Raw genomic sequence first — 23,149 nt, forward strand, 5'->3', positions numbered from 1 at the left:
GTGTGTTGCCTCCACGATGGACATCTTTCACTTTTCTTCCCTCCCTGTTCTGATTATAAAGAGCTGGTTAGTGCAGCCTTAAGGAGTTGCTTTTGGAGTCGGCTCGTCCGCTGGCCTCAGGCCTGCAGCAGCTCGTGTTTGTGCTGCGTTTCCCTCAGCATGTCATTTACATCTCTGGGCGGCTAATCCCCCCGACAGGAAACGCATACTCTCGTTCCAGCACATAACCTCCAGACATTTGCATTGAAATAAGGTTGTGTAGTCGCCGCGCGACGCGTTGCTGTTTTGCAAACAGATTTCTGCCGTCGTTGAAGAGGAGAAGATTTAATCTGCGGCTCTTTTGAAGGACCTTTAGTCTCTTTTTGAATTCAATTTGCCGAAGATCAAAGAGTTATTATTGTGCACTCAGCATTCCGCTGCATTGTTTGAGGTTTTCTTTTTGTGTGAAGAGATGGTTGAAGCTCGCTTTGATATGGCGCCACCTCCAGGGCCGAGGCCTCCAGTGAGCAAACGGCAAAGATGAGATAAACAAGTGAGGATAAGACCGAGCTCCTGAGGAATGACTCCAAACTAGAGACTCACATTCAAAGAAATCAGAGATTATGTAATCCTTGAACTGCGAAACACTCTGTGGCCTTTTCTATGAAAACATCTTGGAGCGGCAAATCAATCAATCAATACATTTCTCCTTTTGTCCAGTTCCACTGAACATGATACTGAACACAAGGACACAGGACTTTAAATTGCACTGCAATAAATTCACAATCGATGAACAAATTAAGAGTTTATTAGGAATGAACAAGGCCAGGTCGATGCCTTAAAAGCCTTTGAAGTTATATTCAGTACAACCTTTATTTCAGCCAGTATTGTTGAGAGTACAGATGCATGATGAGCGACTCTGTGCCCTCCTGCTTGCTGCTGAGGCTGTATATAAGACAGATGCCACATCATTACACTAGGAGCTGTGTGCTGCTGCTGCTTGCATCCCAGTGTTTATAGCCGTCAGCGCAGCCTGGTACGCGTCCACAATGGGAGGAGTGACCTTCCTCTAAAGCCTTCTGCAGCTTGTTGTCAGTACGATGGATAAAAAAACTAAACAAAGCCAAAGGGATGTAAGTACAACCTGCTGAGGCCGATGAGCCGAGCGTTTGCTCAACGGCCCCGTCGACCTGCACGGCACCTCCAATGCAAGAGGAATAGAGTTCAAGCAAGGTAGCTAGGGTATAAAGCAAGGCAGCTAGGGTAGAGAGCAAGGTAGCTAGGGTATAGAGCAAGGTAGCTAGGGTATAGAGCAAGCTTGCTCTACACCCTAGCTCTAGAGCTCGGCTATAGAGCAAGGTAGCTAGGGTATAGAGCAAGGTAGCTAGGGTATAGAGCAAGGTAGCTAGGGTATAGAACAAGGTAGCTAGGGTATAGAGCAAGGTAGCTAGGATATAGAGCAAGGTAGCTAGGGTATAGAGCAAGGTAGCTAGGGTATAGAGCAAGGTAGCTAGGGTATAGAGCAAGGTAGCTAGGGTATAGAGCAAGGTAGCTAGGGTATAGAGCAAGGTAGCTAGGGTATAGAGCAAGGTAGCTAGGGTATAGAGCAAGGTAGCTAGGGTATAGAGCAAGGTAGCTAGGATATAGAGCAAGGTAGCTAGGGTATAGAGCAAGGTAGCTAGGGTATAGAGCAAGGTAGCTAGGGTATAGAGCAAGGTAGCTAGGGTATAGAGCAAGGTAGCTAGGGTATAGAGCAAGGTAGCTCTTCTTCTCAACTAACAGTCAGTCAGTAGCTTTGGACTGTGACCGCACAGCGGTTCTTCATCTTTTCAATAGATGTCCATTAATTTTAATTAGTGATTTAATTCAAGGGAAAACCAACATTTGAGTGCTTGAAGTGTCTGTTTTCCTTTTTTCATCTGAAGTCTGATAATAAATAGACCTTGTTGTAGAAAATCAGAAATCTCACATCAATGCAATTTATTGTTAAAGATGACTAATGACTCCACCGACGAGGACAACCTCAGTTTTTAATCAGAACACACAAAATGTTGTTATGAGGACAAAAAAATAAAAAGCTCCTCGAAAGGATAAGTGTTGCTTTACCACACACACACACACACACACACACACACACACACACACACACACACACACACACGCACACACACACACACAGTTATTACTCTCCTCATAAACGTTTCTAAGTAGCTGAGGGCTCATTGGGTGCAGCTTGTATTTGCTTCCACTTCTTGAGGAATATGCCCATCGGTGAGAAAAATTAATTTGAGTTCACACTTTACGTCTTTTCCATCAAGAAGCCAACGACTTGACATATTAATGTTCTCCACAGACGGCGTTTGTTTTCCGCATCCTCGCCACATACTTGTGAACCTTCGGCACGCTGTGAAACATGTTTTAAAGGTTTCAGTTGGTTCAACTGGTTTCTTTAGGTCTGTTCGACTAAAGTGTTGAGTGGACTTAATACGTCGAGTTCAACTGGCCCAGCTGACTCCTACAGCTGGAATAGAGAAGCAACACAGATTCACCAGCTCACCAAACCGTATCGCCCCTGCAAAAGTGCATCTGCAACCCCGTGCGGGTGGAGGGCGTCGGCTGGAGGCTCGCCCCTGTGAAAGCGCCCAGGAAACCCCGCGGTTACCCAGGTTACAGAGACATGTGGCTAAAGAAAATTCCTTTTTTGGATCAGGATTTGCCAAAGCGAGAAGAGCAGTCTCCTGAATGTGTGAATCAATGCGCGTGTCGATTGTAGCCTAGCATAGCATCTAAAGCTAATTAACGCATGAAGTTCTACAGATTATTCCTCCTCTGTGGGAGCGTTCAATACCCCTCCACCCTTCACCTGCGTTTACCAAAGGTGCTCCTGAGAGCCAGGGCTTGAGATCCAATAGCGCGACAGGAAGTGGACGCATCAGCCTCGGCTCCACAATGACCCCAACGCGTCTGCTGCTGACTCCGACAGCGACTCCACACCTCGCAAAGAGAAGAAGCCTTTTCACTGCGTATTAAAACAGCTCATTAATTATCACAGCAGGTGGATGGAGCGCAACGTGGATTAAAGCGCTCCGTGCACCTGCGCCGCGGCTGTTGTTGGACAAAGCGCTGTGGGTACACAACAACACCTGGCTGGCTGTGGATCGCTGTAATAAGGAATTAAATCTGTAAACCCAGATAAATGATTTGTTTCTATAAACATTGACAGAGAAGTTAATTCATAGGGATAAAAGGAACGCGCTGCATCTCCTCAACAACAGGAGGCGTTACCTCGAGCTAAAGTATCAAGCAGCAGTTCACCTATTCATGCCTCCGTGAATAAATACACCTCTTTGTCACCTGTCTGCTTGAGGTATAAGAAAGGGAATCAATTAATGTTTCATCAGCGACGTGAACGAACGGATAACAGAGATGTAGCTGCAGGGAGAGAAGAAGTGATGTTTCTGTGTCAGAGTCTTCTGCTGCGTTGTCATCTCACCTCACACGAGGAAGACGATCGCAAATGGAAACAGACGCAGACGTGAAAATAGATGGAGAAGGAAGTTGAGTGACTAATTGCTCAGTGGATATCCTGTCAAGCGTCTTCTCGTCATTTTTTCAGTGGTAAACATGTTTTTCTCTTCATACGTTGCAGATTTCTGCCCTGTTTGTCAACCGCAACTACTGTCATGAAGTGAGTTGTGTTAGATTTAAAGCCAAGAAGCAGAATGTGTTGGTTTTAAAGGTCTGCTGTGGAGGTTTTGGCGACATCTCGTGGTGATATCGCGGATTGCAACCAACTGGAACTTCTCGTGGACGCCAAGCGTGTATGAAAACTACTCTAGAAGGCGTAACCGACATCATCTCTCAACCTACAACTGAACATCTTCAAGCTAGCTGGCGTTTTGTGACAGTTAGATATTGAAACTGCGTTTCATCCGGTTGAAAAGACGGAGTGAAAAGCTCAGAGTGTGAGCACTTTTACTGCACCATTATATATATATCTGACTACAAAAATACCAACGTGTGAGAAGGCATCCGATGAATGCCGAGCGCGTCCTGAATGCAGCTCGGCGAGGCCAGGGTTTAACATCTCGCGGTTCAAATGAATTTCAAGTGTTTCTAAATGTAATGAACAGCTTCCAGAGACAGAAGAGAGAGAGACGTGTGACAAAAGGTCGCTCGCCCTCGGCCGGACGACATGCAATTTGCTCGAACAGATTGAGCCACCAGGACCTTGCATCTTTGCAAATATTAGCGGGAGTCAATCCACAATTCATCTTCAAGTCCGAGCACAATTAATGAGACATCTGTCATCGGCGTAAACTTAAGTCTGTGTTGCTAAAATCTCATTTCCCACATTTCCTCGTTTGACAGGCAGAGATAACAAAGAACGCGTCGCTTCTTTTCAGGGCCATTCAAATGGGAGAGCAAACACTGATTAATTTCCACAAGTTATTATAAAACTGACAAAATAAGACCGAGGATGTCTCTCACTGTGATGCACGCCTTAAAATAAATGGTAGCATTTCACAAAGTAACATTTGTTGGGCTTTCAGAGAGTTACCTTTCATGTGGTTATCCGGCATCTATTGTGCGTTGACAAGACGGTTTTATGTTGTACGATAAAGTAAAGATGTCATTGAACACGACACTTTTAAACTCTTTAAAGATGGTTCGGAATACATTTGAATCTTCAAACTTCCCTAAATGTCCTCTTAGTAAATCCTGAAACGTCTTGTAGAATGTGCAAAATGCCGACATCGCCTTAAATAAACACGTTCCTGTTAGTTAATGCATGTTACTGCTGTGGGACTTGGGAAGAAGTGCCTGCTCGCATGTGAAAGTGGATTTTTAAACATTTTTGGCGTGGCTGTTGTATTGTTCTCTTAAAGACAGCCTCACCGCACAGAATAAAGTGATTATCAATCATGCCTCTGTTATAAATCCCAAAATACTTGGTAGTCCAATATGTGAAGACAATGAAACCAGACACAAACCACTTACTTCATTCTGGATTGAATTTGCACAGAGAGAAAGCGAGATGTAATTCTAAGCAGCAGCTCACACACACAATGCCACAGCAGTGAGGAAATTAAGCTGCGATGGCATGAGAAGGGTTTTGCGTTTTTTCTTCTTCTATTTTTCCCGTGAATAGGCAGTGATGAAAGCACCTGCACTCTGCTCACTGCCAAGCCGCCCCCAACTCATCAACATCTCCAAATCCCAATCCCATTGAAAAACTGAACAATCACGCATCGGTCCATACACACCTTGCATGTTGCGGCGATTAATCACGGCGTTGTCAAAAAAAGGACGAGGCGGTTATTTGCGCGCTGACAGAATGATTCAACGAGAGCGCAGAAGCATGAGAACGAGTGAGAGAAAGAGGAGAGAGAAGGATCCTGGCCATGACATAATCAGCTTTCCTTCTTGTTATTAGCTGTCATTATCTTCTTCTTTTCAATCAGCGCTCGCTTGTGCGCCGAGGATGTTCTAATGAGTGGCACTGGGAAGCTATTATCGATATGTCACCAGCTCGCTTCGGTGGCGTCAGATCTTGAAACATAATAGCAGACACTTTTACCACATGCAGTTATATTCAGCCGTCTGAAATCGGCGCGAGGGGGATTTGGCATGTTGGGTGTCTCACTTTGAAGAACCAATATAAAGTACAAATTGAGCCTGAAGAAGGTAAAGCGGGAGCCTTCTCAAACTGCATTTAATATCAGTGTGTGCAGCAGCAGCAGTGTTGGTGGAACTTAATAACCTTTTGAAAACCAAACCCTTTTTTAAGAAAAAGAAAAGGTGGTCATATCCATACTAAAAATGGATTAACTCCTCAACCACAAGGTATATTTGTGTAATTTTGAGGGTTGTTAAAAGCATTTTAAACTCCTGTGTATTTAGATAGACCTCATTTACAATACAGCAGAGTGAAAACAAACCGATGATCCTCGGCACAGCGAAAAACACCCATACAGGGCTATAATAATAAATAAAGTCATTAAAATTTAAGGAAAATAAATCAGCTCAGACACAAGCAACTGGAAGAGAAATATGGTATAATTAAAAATGTAAATTGCCCTTTTTAAGTGAGGTAAGCTTTAGATTGTTATTCCATGTTGCAGGTGCACGAAAAGATAAACTGGATGCTCTAAACTCAGTAAAAACAGCCGGCACCTGGAACATTATCCAGTCATTTGAACGTGTTCGATAGAGGCCAACATTAAAGACAACAAAGGAGGAATGCAAGTGGGTGAATAAACGCAACAATCAGGCCCTCATGAATAACTAAAGCCCAGTGTTTATCACACCTAAAGTTCCTTTACTTCGCCCATGTCTGGGCCAAAACGTTGCATTTGAACACATCTCAAAGACGACGTTAGAGGAAGAAGCACTCCCTACCAGCAGGTGGCAGCACTCTGCATTTGTCATTCAAAAAGGGAAACGGGGAGATCGAGGACTGCCAATATACAAGCCATTGTTATGATGCATACATGAAACAAAACAATGTTCGCCAACCATCTTCACACCACTCTCACTCGCCACCTGGCTTCGTACAGATGGCCACGTCGCTGTGAACATATTTGTGTGTTTGAACGATCAGATGAGAGGAAGATAAAAAACAAAAATGGCCGACGGCTGACCTTTACAGAGAGCGAGAGAGAGAGAGAAAGAGGGCCACACAACCTCAGCACACAATGATGAGTATTATAATTATCTCCAGTAATAAATCCTACTGCAGAATGATAAACAGCATCCTCGGGGTCAGCAGATGAAACGTTGCATGTATAAAATGTCTCCACAATCCAGGACTGAGAACGTTGGCTGGAAAAACCTCCTTTTAAAAATAGGGAGTGGAGTTTTTATTTATGACATAAATTTATCAAAACAAAGCTGATGTTTATTAGGTTGAAAGAAGTGAGGCATTCAAAGAAAAAAAAAAGCATTTGAGGTTCTTATTTCCTCTCTTTTGATCCCTGAACATGAACACATACACACACAATTTTGATTTTGCTCTTTTTTTATCTGTTAATTTATCAGTATGTATTCATGAAAAATCAAAGTACGACGGATCAAAATAAATATAAATATCATTATGTGAAAACCTGAAGATAAAAATAACATTTGCTGCACAAACACTGTGCAGCTTCACCACTTGTTTTGTTTTAATTACGTGAAGGGATTCTGGCTGATCTGCAGTATAATCAGCTGCTTTTCTCCTCCTTCTCTTCACCTTCAGCAGACATTTTTTTCAACAGAGCTTGCAATGAGAGGACCCTGTTTGGCCGTAATCTTGCAGCAGGAAATATGAACATCTGTTGGATGTCTGGGAACAACAAATGTGTATAAACTTATATTAAACTGACCAAATCCACGACGTTGGTAATCTTAAGAAACAAGCAAGAGTAAACTATATATAAAAAAATAAATAAATAATATTATCCAACTAAAAAACCCTGGACAGCGTTGCTAACTCATTTCCAATGAGAGTAGCTAGCAGCAGTAGAAGAGTAGCTAGCAGCACCAACAGAGTAGCTAGCAGCACCAACAGAGTAGCTAGCAGCACCAACAGAGTGGCTAGCAGCACCAACAGAGTGGCTAGCAGCACCAACAGAGTGGCTAGCAGCACCAACGGAGTAGCTAGCAGCACCAACGGAGTAGCTAGCAGCACCAACAGAGTGACTAGCAGCACCAACAGAGTGGCTAGCAGCACCAACAGAGTAGCTAGCAGCACCAACAGAGTGGCTAGCAGCACCAACAGAGTAGCTAGTAGCACCAACAGAGTAGCTAGCAGCACCAACAGAGTGGCTAGCAGCACCAACAGAGTAGCTAGCAGCACCAACAGAGTGACTAGCAGCACCAACAGAGTGACTAGCAGCACCAACAGAGTAGCTAGCAGCACCAACAGAGTGACTAGCAGCACCGGCAGAGTAGCTAGCAGCACCAACAGAGTAGCTAGCAGCACCAACAGAGTAGCTAGCAGCAGTAGAAGAGTAGCTAGCAGCACCAGCAGAGTAGCTAGCAGCACCAACAGAGTGGCTAGCAGCACCAACAGAGTAGCTAGTAGCACCAACAGAGTAGCTAGCAGCACCAACAGAGTGGCGAGCAGCACCAACAGAGTAGCTAGTAGCACCAACAGAGTAGCTAGCAGCACCAACAGAGTGGCTAGCAGCACCAACAGAGTAGCTAGTAGCACCAACAGAGTAGCTAGCAGCACCAACAGAGTGGCGAGCAGCACCAACAGAGTAGCTAGCAGCACCAACAGAGTGACTAGCAGCACCGGCAGAGTAGCTAGCAGCACTTGCTCCAAAAGTTGTTAAATCTAGTGTTGGTTTATGTTTGTGTCACCATCTCTGCAACAACAACAACAACAACAACAACAACAACAACAACAACAACATCCCTTCTCTTCAGATCTTGCTGAGTTTAAGCTCATTGTTATTTTCAGCTCCAGAAAACCCAAGTGTCATTACATATTATATATCCTATATTTTTTCTATAATATTCTATTTTAAATCAGACACTGATGGCACAGCTGTGTGTATTACATGTTTTTTTTTCAACCAAAAATGCTTCGAACTTCACTAAAAAAAAGGTTGCGACCGCTGCTATGGGCTAACAGACAAAGTGGTTGAAATGCAACTTATTAAGTGAAGTCTGCACAAGACAAATTAAGAAATAAAACACTTTGAACTTAAGATGTTACGTTCCTCCTGTGGGGACTTGATCAAAGTTGCCTTGTACTGTTGGTCTAAAACCAAACCCAGCAAACAAACTGACATTTTTCATGGATAGATTTCAGAAGTACAGTCCAACAGGCTCTCAATTCTACAAACCTTTCCTCTTTGAACTATGTTGAGCTCTCATACTGTGGTTCTTAGTCAGTAGCAATAGCAAAAGGAAATATTCATTTGTAGGGGGGGAAAGTCCTTTGAGAACTCGAGCATGCTTTCAAATCTTTTTGGTAGATGCTCTGCTTGGTTATCTAAATGTGACTGTTATATCATAGCGGGTTAGCTCTGGAGCAAAACTGTTAAATATTGCCGAAGGATTTGTCAAATCGTAGCGACTGTCAAAGTTAATAATGGGTTGCAAAAAGGGCAATTACGACGTAATGTGGAGTTATTGTTAATCGTAATGTATTGCAATTGACATGATCCCCATTAAGTTGTTAGAACGAGCGCAAATACCATATTTAAACTGCGGCCATTTGTTGCGCGCGTGCTGCTGTCCACGGCCGTGCAGCATAACAAAAGCTCGTTACGAGGTTTGTGAGTATTTGCTTGGATGTTGCTGCTTTGTCCCAGTTGTGCGACTGCAACTTCAAACGGCTCCCTTCTGCTTTTTGATGAAACTCATTTAGTCTTTGTCGGCGCTGCTGCCCCGCGGCGCGCTGCAAAATGAGCTGTTGTCAGCTCGATTTTCAATGTCATAGCATTGCGAGCCTGAACTCAGTCGTGGCTCACAACTTTACAAGAAGTTGGCCTTATTTACTCAAGAGGAACAATCTGTAGTCGTCCTTCATATTTTATGAATTTGAGGTACATTTATATCTAGTTTTTGAGACAATGAATGAATTCCTTAATGCACTGAATATAAAGAGTGTCCTTGTATGCAGCATGTCAGGTGAACATGGATTTGGTAAAAACAAATCATGTAGCTGCTGCATGTTTAGCCCTACAGCTTGTTTTTGTGTGACATAAGAGATTTACAAGGAATACTGATTGACTGACATGAATACATTTGTGTTTTACCTGCATCAACTGGAATAGTCTTTTTGAGCCATTTCAGGGCAGAACAGTTGTAAACACAGCATTGTTATCTCAGCTTTTAAGTCAAATCAGCACATTCTCACATCCAATGGTCCTGCGCTTCAAACTCTGGCACATTTTATTCCATCTTTCTCTCATTTATTTATACACACACACACACACACACACACACACACACACATATACACACACATAAATCTCAAGTACCCCCTTGGAGGGCCTTCACGTACCCTCAGGTACATGCGCCCCCATTTGAGAACACATACAGTCTAATCAGGCAAATGTGTGAACTTGAAACACATTTCCATCCAGGCTCCTGTAGTTTTCTGGCTCATGTGATGAATAAATGAAAGCAAATCACGTCCACACTGTGAAGCAGTAGGAACTCACACTCACCAGGTGAGTTCTCTTTAGTGAGGTTGTGCACAAACTAACATGTGAAACCTGTGAGCTTCCTCTAAGAGGAGCAACTTGTTCCGGCCTCAGAAGTTTGGTGACTTTTTCAAACCGAATAACTGAGAACACCTGCAGTGATGCTTCTGTTTCTCTGGTAAAATAGATTTTCTCCAAAAGGTTTAGTAAAAAAGAGCCAATCTGCAGATGTAAGACACGTGTCTGGTTGTTTTTAGGATGCAGTGTTTCCCTGTAGATTACTGTCCAGCAGCAGCAATGCATTTAGTTTTTAAATGGATCTGTCTGGCTGCTGAATTATTTAGAGGATAAAGGTTCACCATATGAGTTTCTTATGCGTCTGACCCAATGGCAACCACACAGCTCATTATTTTTAATTAATTTCAAGCTTTTTGTCCATTACTGTCTCTTTCACTGACTCTGCAAGCTGTGTGTCAACAATCATTCACGCTTAACGGCCTCAGACTGATGTGCGTGTGTTCAGATGCAGCATATCACGATCCAACACGCAAATGTATGGAGTTATATTTAGTGCTTACTATCGTACTTGAAGGCCTCATCCATTTCCTGCCTCCCGCTCCATTACAGAACAATCCTCAACTTCTTCGATGCGCCTTTCAAACCATTAAACCACCAAATCAATCTCACTTGACTTGCTTCTACCTGCAAATAATCTGCTTTCTGGGATGTTTGTGCTGCGTTGCACCAACGAGGACTCGTTATTAAACCGGCTGAGCTCAAAGTCCTGTTGCACCACACCAGCCTGGAATTAAGAAAGATGCAATCAAAACCTTTCTTTAAATGTCTGTTTAGTTTTTACTTTGAACATTTAATTCTGTTGCAGCAAAACTTTAAACTTCAGTTTCCAGGATCCAGAAAGTTTTATGATACTGCGGCCAAATATTTATTAAACTCCATTTAGTTTCGTTTTCAACTTGGATTTATTAAACAGAGTAAAGTTCTGCTTAATCCTGAATCCACTCACTTTAGACTTTGTTCTGTAAACTATACTTTAAAAGCTCAAACGTCCCCACATCTGTAATTTGTGCATTGTCGTGGAAGAATGAGAAGAAATGTTGATTCACTGAATTATTGTAATTATGGTTTGGTTTATGAAACAGACGGCTCTTTTTGATTGTATTGATACTTATCATTTAGTGACGCTGGATTAAACACCATGGAACGTCTTTGCAGCACGAAGCTTCTTTGCATTTTGAGTAAAAACCTTTTCAATACATTTAACACAAAAGATAGTTTGTCTGCAACGTGCAAACAGAGTTTAATGGAGCGGCCATTTGTGTTTCATCACAAGTCGCTGGCGTGGATGCTTCGCCCGCTCGTCATCAGCGATGTGACATGGCCGCTGACTCGGAGGCGGTCCCGGCTCACCGGCCAGCCGAAACCTTTCAGGGTCTCTGTTCCTCCATTAAGCGCTGGAAAGAGGATCCGGCGCCGCTGAGCTTTAATGGCTTAAGGCTCGGCGTGAAACCACAGCGGGGGGAGGACTTCACTCATCGCACCATCAGGAAGTACGTGAGAGGCGGAAATCATATTCACCTTGTGTTCACCTCTCACCGGGCTCATAATTGCAGGAGATGGGTACGCTCAGGGTCTGGAGTCCATTACCATACACCGCGGACGATGATTAATGACCCGGCGGAGCAAACAGCGAGCCAGCCGCTCTCAAACAGCGTCCCTACGCTCATGTGCCACCGAACACACCGGCTCACCGTGCGCTTCCCTTCGCTGAAAGACCTTGTTTTGCACTTCAAAAAAGTTGAGGGGGGAAAAAAGTGCAAGCGTGACTCGGCTGCTGTGTGCGTTGTTGGCTTTGCACGTGCACATGGGTGTGTGTCTGCATGTGAGAGGGTGGCAGTCATTACTATCATGTCACTCTGATTAGATTCATTACCCTGAGTGCACCATCAATAACACTAATGTGTCCGTTTCCTCAATCTGAAACCTTTCTTTAACGACTACATCGCACGACTGAATTAGCGCCTGTAATCAATATGTAATGAATGCAGCGGCATCGCGCTGACAGCAGGAACACACGCTGTGTGTTTATGCAGCGAGGCCTCCGACACGACAACGTGCACGACAACGTGCACGACACGACAACGTGCACGACAACGTGAACGACACGACAACGTGAACGACACGACAACATGCATGACAACGTGAACGACACGACAACGTGCACGACACGACAACGTGAACGACACGACAACGTGCACGACACGACAACGTGCACGACACGACAACGTGCACGACAACGTGAACGACACGACAACGTGAACGACACGACAACGTGCACGACACGACAACGTGAACGACACGACAACGTGCACGACAACGTGAACGACACGACAACGTGAACGACACGACAACGTGCACGTTACGGCTTCTTGTGTGTGTTTTTAATGTGTGTGAATGTTATACAATCAAAATGAGAGACAAAAAAAACACAAAACCAGCGTTGAGTTATTGTGAAGTTACATTTGTTTCTATTATATTGTTCACTTTTTAATGAGTTTACATATTTTATGCGTAACACTGTTTTCTGTGTGTGTTCTCAGTGTTTCCTGGTTGTTTATTCCCTGCACCTGTGCTTGTTCCAGGCTCCTCCCCCTTGTGTGAAGCCCCGCCCCCATTGCTTCTACCTGTGTGTGTGTGTGTGTGTGTGTGTGTGTGTGTGTCTGGTGTGTTGACTCATGTGTTTTTCCTCAACCACAGTGACGCGTTGGTTCTTGTGTTATCTTGTGACTAGTTGGGATGAAACATGATGCTGATGAACCAGAGTTCAGTTTAAAACATGGAAACTTGTGCGTCCTGTTAGTTGTGTGTATCGACACCGTCCTTGAGTGTGTGAGCGCTAACTCACTGAATTCAGCTTGAAATGTGAAGTATCTGATGAAATGATTCCACGTTAAGCTGCATGCGCAGACATTAAAACCAGGTCTGACACCGTGTAATTCACACGTCGGTGATATCCTGGAGCGCTCTCACTTCCTGAGTTCGTGTACTTATTTTAATCCCAACCACGATGTTTTCATAAAACCTGACCGGCTGCGCTCTTCTCACGGCAACACGAGGCGCCTTCCCTCCAAAGCCGGTGGTTTATGTGTGGCGAGATCCACCAGGAGCTCGTCTCCACTTCATCCTCCAGCAAATACCTGTGGATGTCTGCAGCCTGCAGAGCAGCCTCCTGAATCACAACACATTGTGCTTCCAAGCGGATTGTGTGCTGCTATGTCTTTAAAAAACGCCGCGTCAGCAACATGCAACATGTGTGTGTGGAGGCGACTCACCGACGGCGCCGGCTTCCCTCCTTTGGCGGTGCAGACCAGAGTGAAGTTCTGCGCTTGGTACCGGCTGAACGGCGCCGGAGTGTTTTCTGCCACCACGGAGATGTTGTTAGGAGGCGCTGTGGAGGACAGGAAGAGAGCAGTGAGCACCAATACGACAAAACAGCTGATTGACGAGCAAACACTAATGCAGTCGATCTTCTCAAAGCGCGAGGAAACATTAAAGCGCGAGGAAACATTCTGCTGCTCGAGGCGACGCAGACGGTTCATGAGGAAACGTCGCAGGTTGAACACGACGTTCCTCATCCTGGTGATTCATATTCACTTTTATCAAACTTAACACAATCTGAAGCAACGCAAAGTCTGCTTCATACATAAAATAAAACCTGAGATTAGGCCCCACCCCTTCCTTATACCAGCTGATCCTCAGATTATAAATAATTCCAGAGAAGCAACATTTTGAATATGAATATAACACATTGATATGACAAAGACCTGATATGACAAATATCTTTAGGCAAATAAATGACATAATCTGTAATCCAATCAAAATGTTCGGTTGCAACAACTCACTGAGCGAGCAACGTTGCCGCGTCTCAAACTTTATGACATGCGTGACATTTGCTCTGCGTTGAACCCGTCCAGAGCAACTTAGGAGCGGTGTGCCGCCGGGCAGCGAGCAGGCGTCCAGTGCCTTGCTCGAGGACACCTCAACATCTAAACTACGGGGCGGACTGGGCATCGAACCGGCGACCTTGTGACTCTTGAGCGACGGCCGCTGTGGATGTTAAACGTGAAACAGACTCTGCACACCTGCTTCAGCCAACGAGCCAATGAGAGTCTCCACTTGAGGTGGAACCGAACGGGAACCCGTCCAGAACCTCCCGGCTCCTGAGCCTCCACGAGGCCGACCAGGAAGGAAATCTCATTCATACATCGCTGACCCTGCAAAGGGAATCGTGGGATCCAGCTGGTGGCGCCGTGGCAGCGCAGAGGGGGAAAACATGTCGGCCGGACTTCACAGATGAAGAGGAGGAGGAGGAAGAGGAAGAGGAGGTAATGAATGGAAATCTCTCCCATCCCCTGGAAAATCAGCGGTTCAACATGCAGTCCTCCCAGAGTCCTTTTGCACGGCGGCTTACGCAGGAACATGAATCCTCCACGGAGCACATTGTGGCCGCTTCTTGGGAAATATCAACAAGCGCGCTCTTAAGTGACGGCACTGCAGCAGATGATGGCCAGCTGCGCGAGCATCTCTTGAATGTCGATGAGCACGCTGAGCATCAAAAGCTCTTCTTCACAAGCCGGAGAGGCTTTGAGATGCAGAGTTGTTCGTGTTTTCCGTGCATCTACACGCCTTCCCCCCCTTTGTGCGGCCTTTCATGCGGCGGCGTGCGTAGGCATCGACTCGTCTGCCGCTTCATTTTCCTTTCACTGGTTTTTTTTTGGTTAAGAATACTTCAAGTGGCCCGAGCGCTATTTTAGAACCAGGACGCTCTTGTGAAATCCGGCGAGGAGTCGAGAGACGAGCGTCTTCTGGGATTAAAACTCGCCGAGCGTTGCTTTGAGGCGAACGCCGCAACGCTGGGAAGGTCACGTGGGGGCGAGCGGCGACTGTTTTCACGTGTCACTCAAATCCATCAAGCGCTTTTAAACGGACGCGCAGCGGAAAAATGAATTGATTTAAAGGTGGCGGCCGCAGGGGGATTGAGCCGCTCCGCTGGTGGAGGTGCCTCCATGTTTCCACATCACTTAATTGCTTATTGATGGGATTCATATGCCAGTAAATTAACCTCCAAACACTCCATTAGCGCAGCGACAAGCCCGCTTCAACCTGGCGTACGATAAGCTCCTCAGAGTGTCTGTTCCTGACCATCCTTCACCAGGACGCGTGTCAAGTGGTGAAGAAGAAGAAGAAGATGAAGAAGATGAAGAAGAAGGACAAGAAGAAGAAGAGGTACAAGAAGGAGAAGGACGACAAGAAGAAGAAGAAGAAGAAGAAGGACAAGAAGAAGAAGAAGAAGAAGAAGGACAAGAAGAAGAAGAAGAAGAAAGACAAGAAGAAGAAGAAGAAGAAGAAGGACAAGAAGGAGAGGAAGAAGAAGAAGAAGAAGAAAGACAAGAAGAAGAAGAAGAAGAAGGACAAGAAGGAGAGGAAGAAGAAGAAGAAGGAGAAGGACGACAAGAAGAAAAAGAAGGAGAAGGACGACAAGAAGAAAAAGAAGGACAAGAAGGACAAGAAGAAGAAGAAGAAGAAGAAGAGGAAGAAGAAGAAGAAGAAGAAGAAGAAGAAGAAGAAGAAGAAGAAGAAGAAGAGCTCCTTCAGCGCGGTGAAGCTGCAGGACACAGTCGTATAATCAGGTGGTTTAAAAAACACAACAACCCCAAAACAATCCAACATTTTATATTTATGAATTGATCGCTGGATTCCATAACCAGCATCACACTCCTGTTTTATAGAAACGGAGCTCGTCCAGTAAATATATCGCTCGTGAATGTTGAGTCTTCAAAGTGACGACGAGCGTCATTAAAAACGATGATTCATCCTCACAACGACATCGAGAGAGAGAGAGAGAGAGAGAGAGAGAGAGAGAGAGAGAGAGAGAGAGAGAGAGAGAGAGAGGAAGAGAGAGAGAGAGAGAGAGAGAGAGAGAGAGAGAGAGAGAGACAGAGAGAGAGAGAGAGAGAGAGAGAGAGAGAGAGAGAGAGAGAGAGAGAGGGAAAGAGAGAGAGAGAGAGAGAGAGAAAGAGAGAGGGAAAGAGAGAGAGAGAGAGAGAGAGGGGGGGAAAGAGAGAGAGAGAGAGAGAGAGAGAGAGAAAGAGAGAGGGAAAGAGAGAGAGAGAGAGAGAGGAGAGAGAGGGAAAGAGAGAGAGAAAGAGAGAGAGAGATGAGGAGAGAGAGAGAGAGAGAGGGGAAAGAGAGAGAGAGAGAGAGAGAAAGAGAGAGGAAAGAGAGAGAGAGAGAGAGAGAGGGAATGAGAGAGAGAGAGAGAGAGAGAGAGAGAAAGAGAGAGGGAAAGAGAGAGAGAGAGAGAGAGAGGAGAGAGAGGGAAAGAGAGAGAGAAAGAGAGAGAGAGAGAGGAGAGAGAGAGAGAGAGAGAGAGGACAGAGAGAGAGAGAGAGAGAGAGAGAGAGAGAGAGAGAGAGAGAGAGAGAGAAAGAGAGAGGGAAAGAGAGAGAGAGAGAGAGAGAGGAGAGAGAGGGAAAGAGAGAGAGAAAGAGAGAGAGAGAGAGAGAGAGAGAGAGAGAGAGAGAGAGAGAGAGAGAGAGAGAGAAAGAGAGAGGGAAAGAGAGAGAGAGAGAGACAGAGAGAGACAGAGAGAGAGAGAGAGAGAGAGAGAGAGAGAGAGAGAGGGAAAGAGAGAGAGAGAGAGAGAGAGAGAGAGAGAGTCTTTTGCCAGCAATCTGCATGGCGTTTCAACACTAAACAGTGCACATTTAATTCAGACAACGATTATCTGTCGGAATTCAATTTTATTAAAAGAGAAAATGATCAATTTGCAAGTTTCCACCTGGCTGATAAGCATTGATAACCCTGACTAGCGCTTCCTCACAGCTCCCATGAGGAGAAGCTCTTCAGCTTGAATGAGGTCCCTGAACAGCCTCTCCGGCTGCTCAGAGAGTATTGATCAGGACCGACACCCAGCAGGAGCCCTGCAGCGGCGATGGTGAAACATGTGACGTGATTAAAAAGCAGCGGCGCTGTGCAGGGCGACAACACAACAACCTGCTGGATTAAGATGCTTGTCTGGGATGATGGAGCCTAAGCCTTTCATACCTCATTTAATTGCAGCTCTCTCTTCGCCCACTTCTTAAAGGTTGAGCACATTTTCCTCTTTTCTTTTTTTAGTGCTGCACTTCTTTGTTTTCAGCCGTCTGTCGGGTGCGTTTAAGTGAGTGAGCTGCTCCTTTAAACAATAGATTCATACTGAAGCGTCTGGACAGGCGGCTGCAGAGGTCATGCAGATGAAGGCTGGAGATACAGCAGAACATATTATGTTCAGTTTGTTCAACAATATGAGGAGTTTGGGGGAGAAAAGACATGAAAAGTGTTGTGACTTCTAGAAAAAGAAAAGTCAATATGTTTGACTTTCTCCTCAAGGTTTCTTTAAAAAAAACTCAAAAGATTCAAGAACAAATGTAAAGAAAATGATGTGTGAAGACCATAATCCAGCGTTCATCATGAGCAGCTGCTTCTTTTCATAATGTTCAGAGCTCAGCTGCATTAAATCAGCTTTTACGTAGTTTCCTCCCTGGTAGCAACAACGACCTCTTGCTCTGGTTCACGTCTCCGTGCTCTACTTCTACTGCAGTCGTTCATGAATGCAAAACAAATAAATAAATGAGGAAAAAAGGAGGAGGTGCAAAGGGTTTGTGCAGCAGAGGAGCTTGTTGAACGCTCCCCTGAGACGCTTTGACTCATCATGAAGGATTCAGAGCTCTGGAGACAGCGGACCACAAGAAACACTCACAACATCCCCTCGTGCTCAGCACCGGCCTCAGGGCGCGCGTGTGTGTGTGTGTGTGTGTGTGTGTGTGTGTGTGTGTGTGTGTGTGTGTGTAACAAGCCCCAAGGTCATCCCGTGCTTACTTTTACTGACAGTAATTCGGTGATAAATATTTGATGAAGCTGTACTTTTATTATTATTGTGAGCCCAAGAGTCGTAAAATATTCCAGTATGAATTTTGAATTCATGTCGCAGTGTAGTTTATTAATTAGTGGATTACTTAATTGACACGTTTTCTTCTGATGGCTGAAGATGCATAACAATAACAACTTTATGACGTTCTCCACTTCGTGCAACACATTTGCATTTCCTGGTATTTAAGCTGCACATGGTCACACGTTGGCTCCTCAGTCACTAAAAGGTGGATCCATTTTCCACGAGCCACAGTCACTCAACATCGGGTCACTAAAATGGTATTTTTCAGAAATAAATAAATAAATTTACTTCAATCAAGACCTTGTTTTTGTCACTGTCACAAATCATCGCAGGATTTGGTGACGAGCCAACTTCTTGTGATCGAAACACAGCAGTTAGCCGTTTAAATATCTCACTTTAGCAAAATAAAATAATGTTTATACACATCATATGCGACGCCTTGTCTCTGTTACAGGAAGTCTTCGCTTGTCTTAATGGTCCAAAACAAGACGCCATCTTTATTACGCCTTTCAACCTTGACCAGGAACCAAATCCATGTTTTCCGCTCGTACCCTTCACAATAAAAGCCCTGTACATATAACATCGGCATGTTTGTGTGTAAACGCCTGTACCCTGTTGCTGAGGCTGCAGGTACAGGACACGTGGGCTTCAAGGTGCTCCAGTAATCTCCTCAATGACGCCGGAGCTTCAGTTTGAAGCCGCTCCGACAGGTGAAAGCTGGCGAAGCTAAGCAGCTGCTAATCTTTGCTGCTTTTTTTTCTTTGACTGCTTATTTAGCTCGCGGCGTCAGCGACTCGCCCCACGAGGGAGCGCGGCGTTCAGTCGGTTCATTCCAACACAAATTTCCTTCAGCATTTGTACGGATGCTTTAATTTAATTGGATCGAGAGAGAGAAAAAGACACGGCTACGTTGGACTCGTCTGTGGAAAGAACAGCGACGAGGCCAGACGAGGCGTACGCATGCTGGGACGCCGTCTCTGATGAGCAGATAAGATGGAGAGGAGATGCTGGCACATAGCAAGAGGGGACTGCAGCGACGCGCTGACTGCGGTTACATGCATTCAGATTACCGGCCCAATCGGACGAAAGTAGAATTATCCTGTTCATGTAAACACATTTGTTTGAATAATTGCGGTCCGACTACGATCCGATTAACACCTCTGGAGAACTCCATCCCACTCGTTGATAATTCACACATCGCGGCGTGTAAACGCTGAATATGGATCAGAACTGGACTATGCGCCTTTGCACATGATCAAGATCCCTACTTCCTCCTTCCCTACTTCCTCCTTCCCTCCTTCCTTTCTTCCTTTCTTCCTTCCTCCCTCCCTCCCCCCCTCCCTCCCAGGTCGTGACCCGGAAGTCGAAAGAGACGATAAGTTCCCTGTTTGCTATCTGCTAGCTCGCTGCTGTAGCCAGCTAGCGCTGCTGCTAGTTCCCTGTTTGCTATCTGCTAGCTCGCTGCTGTAGCCAGCTAGCGCTGCTGCTAGTTCCCTGTTTACTCTCCACTAGCTCCCTGCTGTAGCCAGCTAGCGCTGCTGCTAGTTCCCTGTTTGCTATCTGCTAGCTCGCTGCTGTAGCCAGCTAGCGCTGCTGCTAGTTCCCTGTTTACTCTCCACTAGCTCCCTGCTGTAGCCAGCTAGCGCTGCTGCTAGTTCCCTGTTTGCTATCTGCTAGCTCCCTGCTGTAGCCAGCTAGCGCTGCTGCTAGTTCACTTTTAGCCACCGCTAGCTCGCCCACAACCACCGAAGCTAGCGGGGTTCTCTCCATGATGAAGAGTGAAGAGGTCAAGCGGAGACGGCTGTATCACCACTACATGTAATGAAAACAGCGCCACCTATGGTATCGGATATGAAATGCTTTCAGCCAATGATTCGATGGATTCACTGCCATGTGTATTAGGACAACAGTCCCACTAAAGCAAGACTCAAGTTAATAGCATCATGCACACACTGAGTGTTAACCCTTCATGCACACAGAGGAGCCTGAACCAGCTGAAGCTCCTGTTTTCCTTTTGCTCTCATGTTCTCAGTCCTCCACTAAATGGCACTCCATCACACACAAACCCTTCGTTTGGTGCGATGGATGTTGGAAACTTTGCAGTGAGAAGCTGCACATTACTCAGCTTCTGCTCGTGCACATTCGTCCTGAACGCAGAAGGTGAGAGGTCCAACGTGAGGAGTGGAAACAGACATGCCACATTACTGCTAATTAAGCCATTGGAAACTCAAATGTCAATTTAATTGACTCTTTCACCTCATCGCCATCCCGGCGGAGTCTGAAATGGAAGTTAATTGGACGCTTCCAGAGGACGGCGCTCTGATCTCAGCTTTGCTCGTGGGCTCCGGGATACGATTCTGGCAACCAAACATATCAAAACTAATTCCAGGCTGCCGGCTTCTGGCGCAACAGAGAAACATGACGTCTCCCTGCTGCTTGATGTCGGCTCCGAGGCCCTGAAGGAGCCGCCGGTGAACTCGTACTGCAGCGTCAAGACCAACACGACGTCGAGGAAAACGAAGAGCCGCGACCGACCAGACGGAGGTCTGAGAGTAATTCAGCAGGCGGTGGAAACAGTGGAAACGCCTTTCTGTGTTCATTTAAAGCTGCGGTCAGAGAAAGTTTCACATCGACGGCCGACGAGCAAAACCTGCTTTCTGGAAAACGCACTTTTTTAAAGAATACAACGACAAAAAAAAGTTTGCTTTTCTTGCAGAATACTGTTTGTTAAGAACACTCGGACTAGTCGGATGCGGGTATGACTGTGAGAGATGGACGGCGGCGTGAAGAACAACAACGTTAAGTCCTCTCAAGAGGAAAAGACATGTTGAAATGAGCACGTGAAGCCAGCACCAGATGAAAACACACTGAAATGTGTTTTAATCACTTTTCTTTTGTGCTGTTTAGCATTTGCACCCCGCCCTGTTAATTTGCACGGGTTATTACGGCGCTGTCGGCTCATATCACATCCTCCAGAGAGAGAGAGAGAGAGAGAGACTCTGCTGTCAGGAAGAGGAAGGGGATGAAACGCAGAGACAAAAGCTGGTGTCACATTGAACAAGTTCCCCGCTTCTGAGGCCCATTAATCATCCTGATGTTGTTGAAAACACGGCGAGCGCCACACGACCGTCTGCGTGTTCAGGAGGGTGAGGAATGCGTTTTGAGCGTTTCTTGTCCGTGGGAACATACGGACTCGTCGACGCGTTGCAGAGCGATAGCGGCTGTCTGGCGAGTGGCCGTCTCCCAGCGGACAGAATAACGTGCTCTACGGCGCCGAGAGACGAGCCCCGCCCTCACGCAGCCGCCACAAAGACGCCGGGTGTCGCTTTCAGGATGAAATATAAGCAAAGTGACAAATGATGAATCACAATGGAAATGATTTGGGAGCTCCTCCTCCGCCGCGCTGCTCGTACGCTGCGTCGCAGCTGCAGGCGGTTGCGGGCGGCTGCAGGCGGCTGCGTCGCGGCTGCAGGCGGCTGCGTCGCGGCTGCAGGCAACTTCCCCCGGCCGCTCCGCATGCTGCAGCTCCAACAGGGCGAACCGGACTCTGACTTCCAGCTTCGTGCTCATAATGAGGACGAGGGGGACGGAGAGGATTTGTTTTGGCCGGCACAGTGTGAAGGCTTGGTGGAGGCGGGACATGAGGGAAAGCTCTTTCGTTTGTCTCCCAAACAGCAGAGAGTGGCAGATGGGACTAACCCCGCCTGCGCGCCATCAATTAAGCCGTGACTGGCACCCTCATCCCTAAAGTCCTGGGGTTTTTAAGGGCAGGGGTTTAGGGTTGGCAATCTGTTCCAATTTGGCCCTTTTACCTCCAGCCCCCGGCCAGCCTGGTAATTCACAAGGCGTTGACACGAATGCACCTTCTGCAGCGCCCCGGAGCCTCACGCACACGTCTCTTGATCAATATGGCTTTTTTGATGCTTTTTATGACACCAAATCCACAGAGCAAGGGGGGTAAAACGAGGCTGTAAAGTTCTACGAGGCCAACGAGAGCCACTTGAGATTGAGAAGTATTCATCATTCACTTCTCTCTTCTGGGCTCAGCCCCCATGCCAACGATCCCCAAAGAAGCCTTTTGTAGAGAAGCTACACGGCGGCGCCTGCAGCCAGGCGCCTGCAGACGTCGATGGAGTTTACTCAGCGTTCAGGGACGAGGAGGACGGCTCATATTTCAAGCTGACACGCAGGGCTGTCGATGGGGCGTTGTGACGGAGACGAATGGGTGACCAGGCACCAAGGGCTTCTCTCTGGAGAGAGAAACACGATGACTTTCATCACAGCGACGCGTTCAATCTGTTCTGGTTTATGTGTATTTATAAGCTGAGGAGCCTGTACTTTATTATCAGCTGTCAGGTGCATAAATACTATCTGTTTGGGGTGCTGATGACATATTTTACGACATTATAACGCGATGATTAAATCATTTTGAGACTATTTAGAAGACCCACGCAGCTTTATTGCACATTTCAAGAGATCTGCTTTCTGTTTTGGGGAAAATGGATTTGAGCCAATGAGACGGCTGCTTTCCAGCTCCTTTGAGATTATTCTTGCTGTTCAGAAAGAAAAGTGACAAATACCAAAAATGACATCACAAAAGCAATACTTTGCTCAACTCTTAGACACATCTCAGACCCATCAATAATGCTTCAATAATAATACCTCTCTCGTCTTTCTATCACTAAAAATAAAGATTAAAAGATGAATATATTGGTAGAAAAAGAGGTAATAGAAACATACAAAACAGTATTGTAACCTGGTTGTGTGCATCAAGCTCACAGGATCCATTACAAGAGAAATCTAATTAATTTAAACCTCCGATCACACAAAGAGACGTTCATTTAGGCATTTTATTGAAACGCTGCCAGTTATCCTGAAGAGTGTGTGTGTGTGTGTGTGTGTGTGTGTGTGTGTGTGTGTGTGTGTGTGTGATGAATGGCTTTTCAAGGTGAAAGCAGTCTCTGAACATTATTCGGATCTCTAATGGGACACTTCATGAAAATTACACCGATTC

The 23,149-nt window shown here is 45.8% G+C and overlaps 1 protein-coding gene across 2 annotated transcripts in view; it reads right to left on the reverse strand.

Annotated features, from left to right (window-relative positions):
• Positions 1 to 23,149, reverse strand: part of igsf21a (immunoglobin superfamily, member 21a) — a 172,640-nt gene that overhangs the window by 20,591 nt on the left and 128,900 nt on the right. For both annotated transcript variants that reach the window (XM_068595861.1, XM_068595860.1), the window contains exon 5: positions 13,475 to 13,590. In XM_068595861.1, coding sequence (XP_068451962.1) covers positions 13,475 to 13,590 — 116 coding nt within the window. The remainder of the gene's footprint in view (positions 1 to 13,474; positions 13,591 to 23,149) is intronic.

Source organism: Clinocottus analis, unplaced genomic scaffold (assembly GCF_023055335.1).
Source record: "Clinocottus analis isolate CAN_PGR_092001 unplaced genomic scaffold, fCliAna1.0.p SCAF_32, whole genome shotgun sequence".
In the NCBI taxonomy this organism is placed as follows: Eukaryota; Metazoa; Chordata; class Actinopteri; order Perciformes; family Cottidae; genus Clinocottus; species Clinocottus analis.